Source organism: Callorhinus ursinus, unplaced genomic scaffold, assembly GCF_003265705.2.
Source record: "Callorhinus ursinus isolate GAN/ISIS: 27379988/994484 unplaced genomic scaffold, GSC_fseal_2.0 scaffold6, whole genome shotgun sequence".
In the NCBI taxonomy this organism is placed as follows: Eukaryota; Metazoa; Chordata; class Mammalia; order Carnivora; family Otariidae; genus Callorhinus; species Callorhinus ursinus.
In genome coordinates this window covers 2,692,742-2,707,245 of record NW_027397068.1, presented here as the reverse complement: position 1 = coordinate 2,707,245, position 14,504 = coordinate 2,692,742, and the positions used below count along the sequence as shown (strand labels likewise).

The window sequence follows — 14,504 nt, the reverse complement described above, 5'->3', positions numbered from 1 at the left end:
ATTTCATGCAAATGGAAGTGAAAATTTAAAAAGCTGGGGTAGCAATACTTAAAACAGACAAAGTAGAATTTAAAACAGACATGTAGGGGCACCTGGGTGGCTCAGTCATTTAAGTGTCTGCCTTCGACTCAGGTTATGATCCCAGGGTCCTGGAATCCAGCCCCACATCAGGCTCCCAGTTCAGTGGGAAGTCTGCTTCTCCCTCTCCCTCTGCCCCCCCTCCCTCTGCCCCCCCAAGTCATGCTCTCTCTCTAATAAATAAAACCTTTGAAAAAAATAGACATAATGCCTTTTTTTTAATCTTATTACTACTAATAAAGGGGTTAATACCAGAAGAAGATATAACAATTGTAATTATGCACCCAACATTGGAGCTCCTAAATACATGAAGCATATACTAATAGACATAAATGGAGAAAGTGACAGCAAAATAGTAACAGTTGGGGATTTTAACACCCCACTTATATCAATGGATAGATCATTTAGGCAGAAAATCAGTGCCTGAATGACACAGACCAGATGGACTTAACAGAACATTCCATCGCAAAGCAACAGAATACACATTTCTTTTTAAGTACACATGAAACGTTTTCCAGGACAGATCACATTAGGCTACAAAGCAAGTCTCAATAAATTTAAGAAGATTGAATTCATATCATGCATCCTTTCTGACCACAATGATATGAAACTAGAAATCAGTTACAATAAAAGAATTATGAATAAACACAAACAAGGAGGCTAAACAACATGTTATGAAACAATCAAGAGGTCAACAAAGAAATCATGGAGGAAGTGAAAAATACATAGAAGCAACTGAAAATGAAAACGCAATGTTCCAAAATCTTTGGGATATAGCAAAAGCAGGTGTAAGAGGGAAATTTTAAAATGATAAAGACCTACCTCAAGAAACAAAAATTTCAAATAATATAACCTTATACCTAAAGGAACTAGGAAAGGAAGAACGAAGCCCAAAGCCAGTCGAGGGAAGAAAATAATAAAGATCAGAACAGAAATAAATGAAATAGAGACTTAAAAAAACAATAGAAAAGATCAATGAAACCAAGAACTGGCTCTTTGAAAAAAAAAAAATTTGATAAGTCTTTAGGCAGACACACCAAGAAAAAGAGATGGGACCTAAATAAATAAATTCAGAAATGAAAGAGAAGTAACAAATGACACCACAGAGGCAAAGGATTATGAAAGGCTACTATGAAAAATTATATACCAAAAAATTGGACAATGTAGAAGAAATGGATAAATTCCTAGAAACATACAATCTTCTAAAACTGAATCAGAAAGAAATAGGAAATTTGAATACACTGATTACTGATTCAATTTTGTTACTAATAATTTAAAAAACTCAACAAATAAAAGTCCAGGACCAGATGAATTCATAGGTGAATTCTACCAGACATTTGAAGAAGAGTTAATACCTATTTTCCTCAAACTAAAATATAGAAGAGGTTTTTAGGAAAGCTTCCAGATATATTCTACAAGGTCATATTACCTTGATACCAAAACCAAAGGCACTACAAAAAAAGAAAACTATAGGCCAGTAATATCCCTTATGAACACAGATACAAAAAATCCTCAATAAAATATTAGCAAACTGCATTCAATATATTTTTTAAAATTATTCACCATGATCAAGGGGGATTTATTCCAGGATATCAGGGCAGTCGATATTCAAAAATCAGTCGACATGATACACAGCATTAATAAAGTGATGGATAATAATCATATAATCAGCACAATAGCTGCAGAAAAAGCATTTGACAAAATTCAACATCCATTCATGATAAAATCTCTCAATAAAGTGGGTGTAGAGGGAACATAACTCAACATAATAAAGGCCATATATGACAAACTTAGAGCTAACATCATACCCGGGGCAAAACAGCTTTAAGATTAATAACAGGACAAGGATGTCTTGTTCTTGCCACTTTTATATAACATAGTACTAGAAGACCTAGGCATAGCAATTAGACAGGAAATAAAAGTCATCCAAATTGGTAAGAAAAAAGTTAAACTTGTCACTGTTTTCGGATGACATGATCATATGTAGGAAACACTAAAGACTCCGCCAAAAACCATTAGAAGTAATAAATGAATTCAGTGAAGTTGCAGGATACAAAATTAATAGAAGTCAGTTGTGTTTCTATACACTAATAACGAAGTAGCAGAAAGTGAAATTAAGAAAACAATTCCATTTACAAATGAACAGGGGAAAAAAGAGAGGGGGGGCAAACCATAAAAGAGACTTAACTATAGAGAACAAATTGAGGGTTACTGAAGGGGGTGGCTTGGGGGGGATGGGTTAAATAGGTGATGGGGCTTAAGGAGGGCAGAAACAGATCCATAAAGACAGAAATCCAACTGATTTTTGCCAGAGGGGAGAGTGGTGGTGAGATGGACAAAATGAGTGAATCAGAGTAGAGATACAGGCTTCCAGTTGTGGAATGAGTAAGTCACGGGAATAAAAGACAAAACATAGGGAATGTAGTCAGTGATACTATAATAGCATTGTATGGTGAGATGTTAGTTATAGTTGTGGTGAGCACAGCATAAGGTATAGAGTTGTGGAATCACTATGTTGTACACTGGAAACTAACATTGTGGGTCAACTGTACTTCAGTAAAAAATGTCACCTTATAAAAAATATTTTTTCATATATACTCTCCTCCACCTCTCTGTATTATTTGGAAGTAGATATTGAATATCCTATTGTTTTATTCCTAAATATTTCACCTTGTATCTCTCTAAAATATAGACTTTAAAAACACAATGCCATTAACCGATACCAAGAATAACATCTAAAAAATTAACAGCTTTTTAATATTTTCAAATATCTAGTTAGTGCTCAAGTTCCCAATTGTTCCTTGAGCTATTTAAAGACCTTAAGCCATCCCTAGGGACCAGAAGGCTATATACATGTAACAGTACTGAGAAAATCAGGGGCCTTCAAATAAAATGCATATGAGAAAAAAAATTATACAATTAAAAAAAGCTGATGGATGGGAAAGAAGAGGTGTGGTGGCAGAGTGGAGGGAGGTGTGTGCTTACCACTTAATTCTTTGGCTGTGCCCATTTCCCAGTAGGGGATCCTTGAGTTGGGGGATGTCTCCCAGAGATTCATGGATGATCTCTTGTCAGAATCCTGGGTATACAGCCCAGGAAATGGTATTCCTTCATTCCTTCAGTTCTCTTTGCCTCCTTCCCTTTCCTTCTCCTCCCCTTAGTCACTGCGATCTCTCAGAGAGTGAGTCCCTCCAACTGCCGCACATGTGGCTGGGCAGATTCCCACTTACCACCTTTACCCTCCGCCTCCTCTGCCAGAAAGGTCATATGGGCCTGCCACCACCTCTGCCACCTGTACCACCAGCCCTGGCTCCATAGCCTCCTCTGATGTCCAGTCCACCCACTTTCAGGTGCAGAGATGGATGGTTCTCTCAGGTATGCTGGTGTGCTGTGCAGAAGTGCTTTAGTTTAATTATAGATGTTTGTTTTATGGATCTGATTAGTTGTAAATTGAAAGGTGGGGAAAAAAGGAATGACTCATGCCACCATGATGTTGATGTCACCTAAAAGAAAAGATTTTAACCTAAATTTTTTCACAAACTTTATGGAAAACATTTGAAGACCATTGAAATGACTATTATTTTTATCTAGAAATGTTTTACAAAGTAATCTCTGCACCTTGAATAGTGCTGTGTAGTTTTATGCAGCTGCCTTGGTATATATTTGCCTGAACTATGATTCCCAAAAGCCAGTGTTTCTCATCACATGCTTTGGCTGAATTTACAACCAACTTAAATGACTGTTCATGTATGCTTCAGGCAAATGCTTAAGGATTTATTTGCAAATCATTGTGAAAAGCAAAATAAGGAATAATAGGCTAAGTACCTTACTAAATTGTTGATAGATCTGTTTTCCAGTTTATGTTCATGAACACTAAGTGCAGCCTGATTTGTAGGTCTTTTATGGTACTACTAAAAACATTATTTCAGTGCTGAGTGCAGTGTTTTACTCTTCAGTTATTTTCAAGTACTATTTTTTTATATGTTTATATACACATTATAGGAACTATCCAAAAACCTTGAGCTGAGTACTAACAGTTTCCAAAGACAGTTGCTTGCTGAAAGGAAAAGGGCATATGAGGCTCATGATGAAAATAAAGTCCTTCAAAAGGAGCTACAACAACTGTATCACAAATTAAAAGTAAGTATGTGTTTATTTATTTAATGGATAATATATATATATAAAATATATTGAACATTCAGCATTGTAAAAAACATTCATATTTGTAAGTTGGGACAATGTAATTTACAAAATTCTATTCTCTTTGGTACTTTTAAAGAGAAGTTTTGTTGATATAATCACTGTGACAAATGCCAAAAGTGACACATTGAATCCTAATAGAATTGATATAACTAAAATAAGTTATGAAATCCTGGAAGGAATTATGGGAACTGGAGTTTTTCTCTGTTGCGTGATTAAATATCCCAGTGTTCTTCTCAGATAACCCTAGGATTATTTTAAAAGTTGTTTCAAATAATGCCCTTCATTTTCACAGTGTTGAGAGGAAGCATTCACATTATTTAATTTTGTTAAAGGTGTTCTTAATTCTATCCAGAGGTCGTTGATGGGTGGAAATTTTGTGCAAAATTGAATGTTCATGCATTATCTTACATAGAATTTTTTGTTAATCAAATTCTAGGAACCATAGCCTCAAAATGATAAAAGAACACTGTGTTTTTAAAAAGTCCAATTTTTAACTTGTCAGTAACTCCAAGGCCATGTTTGAAAGATGCTAATGAAATTATTTTGGTCTCTGTTGCCAAGCTTGGAAGACAGTCTTCAGACCTTACTAGCTCTATTAGGTAGGAATGGGTAGAAAATGAATTTTGTCTTATTTACTCTAATTTTTTTTGTTTGCCAGTACATATTGCACTTTTTAGGGAGAATCACTGCCCTAACCTAGATGTCCTAGAGATATTCCTTTCTATAGTTCAGTAATTAAGAAGGGAAACTGAACTAGGTATAATATATTCCAGTTTGGTAAGGAAAATACCAGTTGGCAAGGTGAGAATTTTTCTGTTCTATTTTAAACTCATACTCTACATCCTTAATTGTATTGGGTTACTTTTCAGGAAAAGGAGAGAGAACTGGATATAAAAAACATATATTCTAATCGGCTACCAAAGTCTTCTCCAAAGAAAGAAAAAGAACTTAGATCAAGAAAAAATGGTATAGTAGCTATTATTATTGAAAAACATTGTAGTTGTCACTTATTAATAATAAAATCAAATAATTCTAAAGTAGAAGGAAGGAGAAAGAACTTCACTGAAGTAAATTTAAATTTCCTTATAGTTAATTTTCAGAAATCATGTCAATCTTCTATTTTTTCTAAGGTTTAAATTTTTTCTTAATAATTTTTGAAACTTTTATAAAAATAAGACTCCAAACTGGTACTTGATTATATTTTAAGGAACCTTTATTTATCTATCACTTAGCTTTAACAGTTACATATTTTACTAATCTTATTTCATCTATTTTTTTCTACTTCGAGTATTTTTTTTTTTAGACTATTTTAAAGTAAATCCCAGCTGTCATTTCATTTCACTCATAAATACTTTGGTATTATTATGCATATCTTTACTTTTTTTTTTAAATAAAAGTATAAATTTTCCTCTTCTGAATTGCAGAAAGTTAAAAACAGACTTTAACAGGGTTTACCTGTCTAAATTGTCCTCAAATTACATAATTGCCAGTAAATCCTAGAAAAAAAAGATAGTACTAGTCATAGAGCTGAGCAAAACATGCATTATATCAGGTAGATGGCAAACATATACCAGTTAAATTCCATATATCTTAGCACTGTTCAATGAAGACTTCTGTAATTTTCATGGTAGCTGCATGCCAGAGTGATTTTACGAACCAGTGTACAAAAGGAGTACAAACCAGTGAAGACGTGGAGCTGGAAGAATTTCCTATAACACCACAAACGGTTATGTGTTATGAAAACAGTTGGGAAGAACCTGAACATCTTACTTTGGTGAGTTTAGCAACATGATTAGGTACTAAAGTCTAGGTTTGAAGTTATTCCCAAAAACAATATCAGTACTGTATTTGTGTAAATATGCAAGTAGCCTTCTAAAGAGAGTATTTTATTAAATTCCTTTGGATTGACTCTTAGTTTTTATTGCATCTTCCAGATGCTTCAGGAAGGTTAGTTGTACCTTCTGGGTTGAAGATAGAGGTTTTTCTTATTTTTTTCTTTTTTCTTTTTTTCAAGAGAAAGAGATCAGTGGGAGAGGGAAAGAGAGAATCTTAAGCAGGCTCCATGCTCAGTGCAGAGCCCAAAGCAGGGCTCGATCTCACGATCCTCAGATCATGACCTGTGCTGAAATCAAGAATCAGATGCTTAACCAACTGAAGCCACCCAGGTGTCCCAGAAATAGAGGTTCTTACCTTTTATGTACCCAGATAATTTCTAAAAACCCTCCTTGCTTTTACACTTATTAGCAAATTTTACTAGTTTTCAAATAATTTTTTAGGATTTATCTACATATTTTTTGGTCTCCTATTTGAGAATTTTACAGATTAGTTGAATGTTGAGCAAAGTATTGCAGTGGAATCTGACTTCAGACTATTCAAATTAGAGTGACATTCAGGGGAGTCTGTGTTGGGCCTTCATTTAAAAGGACTTTTAAACAGAATACCACAATGTTCTTTTGTCTAAAAGGTTCTATATTTTGTATTTATAGTTTTAAATTCCAAAGAAAACAATATGCCAGGGATCCAGCATATCTCATATATTCCTGTGTTTTTGTGCCTTATAGATTTTCCAGTGACCCTGAGATTTTTTTCTTGTGGTATAAAAGAGAAAAGATGGTCTGATTGGGTTCCTGAGTAGCTGTATCTGCTAAGTTTCTTTCTTCCTATATTTTCACTGTCTTTGAAACTAAATCATGTTGTCTTTTTGAAATAGCAAAGTCATTCTTAACTTTAAAAGGACTAAAAAAATGGTCTTTGTAAGATGCAGCATGAGGAGCAGCAACCTGATACAGTGAAAGGGTATAGCCTTGGAGTTAGCACTGCCTTTTTAATTAAATTCTGGCTCTGACATGTGTGACTTCCTGGATCCCCAATTCCTAATCTATAAAACAAGGATGGGCTGTGCATCAGGTTGTAGTAATAACTAATCACACAGTTTATAAAGTTCTTAAGACTGATCCTGCCACTTTAAAGGGTCTCAGCAAAAGGGAACATTGTTAAAGTGCAAGCAAATTTCCTGTTGGAAAGAGACCCAGAATACAGTGGCTCAAGAAAGATACAAGTTTTCTTTCTTTTCTAATAGATTGAAGGTCAGTGGGTAGTCCATTATAGGTAGACAGCTTTGTTCCTTGGTAGTCATCCTCTGTCTTACTGTTCTTCCATCTTAAAGAGTGTACGGTTCCTCTGTATGGTTAGAACTGGCTCACCACCTTTGTGAGAAGGAGGAACAAGGAAGTGGAGGGCAAGCAGCTTTTATTTTTATAAATGTGATCAGAAGTTGCATACATACTTTCACTCAAATCTCTTTGGTCCTGTTTAAGTGCAAGGGAGACTAGCAAATGTAGTTTCCAGTTGAGCAGCCTTAAACCCTGCTAAAACTCAAGGGATTCTGTAACTAAAAGGAAGAAGAGGAAAATTGATACTAGGGGACAATCCACTGCTGTACTAATAATAGGTATTTTTCTTTTATTCAGAAAAATTATACACGTGAAAGGGACCATATAAAAGTAATTTTAAGTTTTCATTTTTGATTTAAATATAAAATTTACTGGAGGCTTTGGACACAGTAAGTATAAACTCGAAAGATTCAGTGCAGTTGCCTGTATTATAGTTCAGCGCCTTCTCATGTGGCCTCCATAGTTGGCTAATAACCTTTCCTCGTTAACTGAATTAATCAGATTTTGTTGTGAAACGTACAAAGCAAGGATACTTCTGAAACATGTCTCTTAAGAATTTTATGTAGGGTATTGGCTTTAATTCCATGATATTGGTTCTGATATGTGTTATACTTTTAAAAAAAATTTTTAAGTAAATAATCATGTGTGCCTTTAAAATATCTCTCAAAGGGTAGGTAGCTTGTGACTTACTGCTTTATTAAATTAAAATTTGCTTTAATTTCTAACTTAGTTGGTGTCATATTTAATGGGAGATGACTCTATGATATTTAAATAGCTTTTCCCCCTTTTGACATGTGAACTTGCATTTTTTTTATTTTTTTTATTTTTTTTATTTTTTTTATTTTTTTTTGTGAACTTGCATTTTTAAAAAAATATGTAATAGGACCTGGAATTGCAAGAGAGAGGTAAACATGAAGAAGCAGGGATTCTAAACCCAATTGTGAAAAGAGAAGAAAAATTTTTTAAAGATCAAGGACTCCATGTTGTAAATCAGGAGGTTGAAAAGCTGGAAGATGGTAAGAAAGAGTTTGTTTTATCAAGTGATGAATCAGCATCCTTTGGGAAAGAAAGGGTTAGCATCCCCTGATATTTTCCAGCTGAACAATGAATTGGTTATACAGAATAACAAAAGGTTGATAAAGTGGTAGGGGATGGTCTATTAGGAATCACAAACATTTGAATAAAGTTACTAAGGAAAGAAAAACATATGGTTAAGTTGCTGTTTGGGGTTAGGGAATAAGGACAAGTTACCTTCAGAAAATTCAGATGAAGTAAAATTCAGATAAAAGGGGAAATTTTTGTGTGTATGTTAGTTAAAGCTTGATGAAGAGATAACTGAAAGACAATAATGCACTCTATTGGCTTGACCTTGAGACTCTGTAGACTAGCCCAAACATTAAAATCAATGAATTGTGAGGTCCTAAATATATTCCTGTAAGTTTTCTTTCATTTTAGTATGAAAGTAAATCTTTAACATGTTTAACCAATAGTGTGGAAGTTGAGTGAACCAACTCACATAGTTTCAGATACTGAAAATGAAGTTCAGGAATAAATTCATTTCCATCTGGATAAAATGTCTTAAAGGTATGGGTAAGAGGAATCCCTGACTCTAATCCTCTATATATATTTCATTAGTTTTATAGAAGCTTCTTGCAGAGAAATCCTTTTTTTCCTTAAAGTTAATGGAACGTAAAATTATGACCAAATTGTTGCTTAAATTAGTGAATGTATATTTGTGTGTGTGTACTTAAAACAATGTAACAGTTGAAATAGAAGATATATTACTATTGGCTAAGGCACAAAGGGAGATTCTTTCACATTATTAATAAAACAGAATAGAAAGGTACTGTGGTCTTCCTAGGTACCAGGAAAAGGAATAAAGTAACAGAAGACTGGCCCCTTCTTTTCATCTTTATTTTTTTTCCTGGAGTTTGTATGGAATAATGATCTCAAACATCAGTGAGAATGTATGTCATTTACTAAAGTTACTAAGAATAAGTTGTATATCTCATGCCCATACCTTAAAATACTTGCATGTGTACTTTTACAAAATAAGGACATTTTCTAACATCATTCCAGTATAGTTTGCAACTTCAGAAAATTTAACTTTGATACAACACATTTCTCTAATCTGCTGTCCATATTAGTTTTATTATTTGATGTAGTATTGTCCTTTATAGCATTTTCTTCTCTCCAGGATATGATCATGAATTGCATTTAGTTCTCCTATCTCTTTAGTCTTCTCTAAATATTTTGAGGTTAACATTTTTGATGAATAAAGACCCATTTTCAAAAAATAGAATGTTCCTCATTTGAGGTTTATCTGAAGTGTTCTCTTAATTAGATTCAACTTAATGTATCTTGAGTCAGAATACCAAATGAGTGATGTTGTGTCCTTCTCAGGGTAGGACACCCAGAGGTTCAGTTTAAGTTTAAAATAAACTCCATCCATCTCTTCAGTGTACATCCATTCAGTGTACAGTACTATACTAGGTATAAAAAAAGAGAGAACCTTCTTCCAATTACCTCTACACTGAAGAACAAAATTTTTTCTATAAATGTGAATTTTAAATGCAATACACATTAAGTATATTCTTTCTGAATTCCAGAATATCAAGTGTAGCAATGAAATTTATGGTGTTCATTCTCACTGTACTGATAACTAAATTAGATAGACTGTTTTGTAACAGATGAGAATCAAGTTTTCCTACTTAAAAATAATGACTGCTGTAAAATCCCATTTTTTAAATTTGATTTCATACAGAATGGGAAAGAGAAGAACTTGCTAAAAAGCAAAAAGACAAGATATCTTTGCTGGAGAGAGAAGAAAAGCCCACATTGGAAACTGGAAGATACCAAATGGAAATGTACCAAATTCAAAATATTGATAAATTGGAAGAAGAGGAAGAAGAAAGGCTAAAGAGAGAAATGCTACTTGCTAAACTGAATGAGATCAACAGAGAACTCCAAGATTCTCGGAATATAAAATGCCCTCCTCTGCCATTGCTTCCTGATTTGGAATCAAAACTGCATTCCCCAGAGAGAAGCCCCAAAACATACATGTTCTCTGAATCCTCAGAGAGAGTATCTAATGGGCATCATCTGCAAGACATCAGCCTTTTCACTCCAAAAGGAGATGGTCAGAATCCAGGAAATACTAGAAGCCCAGCCTTCCCAAATGAGCTTGCATTTGGCAGCTATGTGCCTTCATTTGCGAAAACATCAGGGAAGTCAAATCCATTTAGCCAAAAGAGTGGCCTTGTGGATGTCCAAAGAAACAGTATAGAGAAACATAGTAAAGACAGTGTAGATTTAATTACAAGAAGAGAGAAAAAAGCTAATCTGATGGAACAGCTGTTTGGTGCCAGTGGCAGCAACACCATTTCCTCTAAAAGCAGTGACGCAAATTCTCGGGCTGCCAGCAAAGGAGACCTTGACCCTCTAAATTTTCTCCCAGGGGATAAGAGCAGCGGGGATAGAGAACGTGATGAAGATGATGACTTTTTCCTCAGTGAAGGAAGAAGTTTTAATCCAAATAGACACCGATTAAAACATGCAAACAGTAAACCAGCAGTAAAAGCAGTGGAATCTGTAGAAGATGAAATTGAAGAAGTAGCCCTGAGATGACTGACTACAGTATACATTTTTCCAATTGTAAATATTAAAATATTTTAATACAATATTTATTATAAACCTTTAGAATTTTTAATGTTAAAAAGTCCTTATTAAGGAATGATTTTTAATAGACAAATACAGTGTAAATGGAAAGAAGTAGATCATATCTCACCACATAGTTTGCTAAGAATGAAGGAGACTTTTGAATGAACCCAAAAACAGATGTATTTTGCTTGGTTTTGGCTTTTTATTTACAAATAGGTTTTACCTCTTAATCAGCTCTATAGGAAGTTTTACTCCATTGGAGTTCATATTTATTTCCTATTTTTATCCCTATTTATTTATTTACTTATTTTTGGTCATGTCCTCATTGAAGTAAATATAGTCTTGTCGAGTGGAAATTGAAGGTGTGAGGCTCTGCGTTGGGAAGATAGCTCCCAGATGGTGGAGCACTGGTGCTACTTAGGAGCCCTGTCCTCTGTGGACAGGGGTCCCTTTCTCACATAGCATAGTTGAGCTACTCTTAAGTGGAAGCTGTGACAACATAGGGATTTCCCACTTAAGAGATGCATTAAATCGCTTGCCTACAACTCTGCTAACATATTAGGTTGAGATCAGGAGACATTTGTCTGTCTGCTTGGATAATTCCTCTGTCATAGCTCCTGGAGACTTGGGTACAGTGGTAATCAGTAATTCTTTTCCTCTTACACTCTGTATCTCAGTGACTGGGTATGAAATCTCATACCCAAATACATGAAATTAAAGAAATTTCATCCTAATAATATAGAAAGATTTTTCAACTCAGTTATGTTTCCAGAGTAATCTAACTTGGAAATTTTTAATATATATTTTTAAGGTTTGAACTTGCTATCAAAACCAATGATAATGATAGTGTAATACTATTGTGCTTATAGGACTAATTTTAAAGCAACCATTGTTTAAAAATGTTTTAGAGATGGGGCTTCTGCCTTGCTGAGTAGGGCAGATGTTTTTCTGTTGAAATGTGTTGGTTTTCTGCTGTTTGTAGTTTACTTCAGCTACAAAGGAGTTGATGACCTTGGATTATGTTGGGTATGATTGGTCTTTAAGAAGTAATATACCACCAACCGAGGAGAAAACACTGTTAAAGTGAAGAGTGGGAGAAACAGTGTATCAGGGAAAGCATAAAAAAATGTAGATTGACACTTAATTCTAAAGTGAGCTTCCCCCCCACCCCCAGAATTTAGTATGTATTCACTAATAGTATGATTTCTGATGCCAAGCATATATACTGATGAGGGGACCGGAGTTACTGTTTTATCTTGAGTTCTTAATGCTTGTTATTGAGTATAAGTTCATAACTGTTTGGCAAGACTTACCTGGATAGGTCTCTAATGAAAAGATAGAATATCTATTGTCTTCTAAATTGTGTTACTGTCATTCATTGGGAACTGAGTCTCCCAAAAGTGCTAAACTACATTTAAAAATTGTTTTAGCAAAGAGATTTTTATGTCTGATATAAATAAGCTTTTAGTATCCCGCAAATCATTCTGATATCTGTAAACCACAATTTGTAATGTAGTTCTTGATAAAATATTATGTAATGTTAATTTTGTTCATAGTTGCTAATTTTTCTGCCAAAAGTATTCTGATTTTTAGATTGTTTTAAGAGGCTTTTTAAAAGCCTTTTAGTAGAAGTTTTATATTCAGGTCTTTAATTAGTCTCTTGCTTTTTTCCTACATAATGTTTTCTAGTCTCTTTCATCAGATATAGTAGGACAGAATTATTAAAATTAAACCTAAAATTAAGTTATAGACTTAGAAGCATTATGGTGTTAGACATTAAAATTTAAAGTGTACAGAACAGGTTTTTCTTTATGAACAAACCTCAGAGTAAATCATTTTTTTTTCTAAATGTCAAGTTAAATTTGTTATTTGTACTAAGAACTGTTAACTAATAAAAACTAAAAACACACTACGGCTCTTTGTTTGAATGATACCTTAGGTCATTTAGGAAATTCATGGTAGAAACAGGACCTGCATAGTTTTTATTTATTTATTTTTTCCTGTCCAGTATTTTTAATTGAAGTAGATGAATTTGCCCTAAATCAGGCTCAACAGTATGCTTGTCTTATCAGATAATTATAGTTTTAATTAATCCTTTCACCCTTAATAGCTATACTAATGGCATATATTGCTCATAATATAAAAAAGGTGGGGGTAAGGAGGATTAAATTGAATCATAAAATAAACTTATTTCATGGCTGACTTGCTATTTTTCAAATGATCCTCCTCTCCATCTCCTATCAGACATGCTCACCTTCTGGTCTCCCTGGTTGGGTGTGTGTTGGATACAGAATGCAGATCTGCCTGATGAAAAGGGGAAGGGAGATCTGTGTTACAGTGACAATGTGGGGTTTTTAGGATTAAAAAAGGAACTGTAAATTGTCAAGAAAAGATCTGCCTTTAAAGCTTTTTCCTTTCTACACAACAAATGCCCCTTTCACATTAAAGTCACCTTTTATATCATTTCAAAGTGCTCTCTTTTTTAGTAAAGAGCGTATACTCATTCATTAACTGGGTGCTCTGCATATAGTAGGTGCCAGGAGAGTAAGATAGACCCTGCCCTTGCCCTCACAGTGAATGCAGAGCCCAGTAGGCCAGACTGTACACATTTCCCTCCCTGCCCGCCCACCGCTCTCTCACTGTCCTTGGGTCTACTCAGCTGTTACTGCTCTTAATACTTTTTCATGTGATTATGAGGGATGAAGGAAATACTTAAGTTAATGCTTGGCAGGGTGCCTGGCACATTATAAGTGCTCAGTAAACATTAGCTGTTCTCATTGCTGATTGAGGTTCTTTTAGAGTATAATTGAAAAATAGAGCATAAGTATGTACGTATATTGACACTACACTTTATACAAGGTAACAAGCAAAAAAAAAAAACCCTCCAAATTATCTTAAAACATCTGTACTAAATATATTGTGCCCCTTAGGTCTGCACTTAGAACTTTCCTTGCTTTATTCATCATTAACTGTGCAGTAAGCCTCACAGCAAAAATGAAATACAGAAAACGCAGGACTTTATGATTGCATAATGTGATAATTTTACCCCAGCTTTCGCACAATGTGTGTATCCTTGGATAAGCTACAAAACCTCTCTGCATCTCCTTTCCCCCCTCTACAAGATGGGGCTAATGATAGTACCTACTTCATGGTGATCGCATATATTAAATGAGTTGATACGTGAAAAACAGAATTATAAAGGCTCAGATTATTGCTGTTGATGTTTTGGAAAGGTAATGGAGAAACAGGGAAGAGAAGTGATATTTGTTGAATGCCAGGCATAGCAGTTGGGGTTTTTATGCATGTGCTTTAGCTCCTCATAAAATTTTTTCTAAAGTAGATGCTGTTACTCCCATTTTACAGTTGGGGCTAGTAGACTGTAATATGAAA

General features: G+C 34.4%; 1 protein-coding gene across 3 annotated transcripts in view; it reads left to right on the top strand.

The window, feature by feature from the left end:
• LCA5 (lebercilin LCA5) overlaps positions 1-13,017 on the top strand; it is a 76,993-nt gene extending 63,976 nt beyond the window's left edge. For all 3 annotated transcript variants that reach the window (XM_073893542.1, XM_025858517.2, XM_073893541.1), the window contains 5 exons: positions 4,081-4,218; positions 5,151-5,247; positions 5,913-6,055; positions 8,338-8,470; positions 10,219-13,017. In XM_073893542.1, coding sequence (XP_073749643.1) covers positions 4,081-4,218; positions 5,151-5,247; positions 5,913-6,055; positions 8,338-8,470; positions 10,219-11,081 — 1,374 coding nt within the window. In that variant the 3' untranslated portion in view covers positions 11,082-13,017. The remainder of the gene's footprint in view (positions 1-4,080; positions 4,219-5,150; positions 5,248-5,912; positions 6,056-8,337; positions 8,471-10,218) is intronic.
• Positions 13,018-14,504: the final 1,487 nt, after the last annotated feature.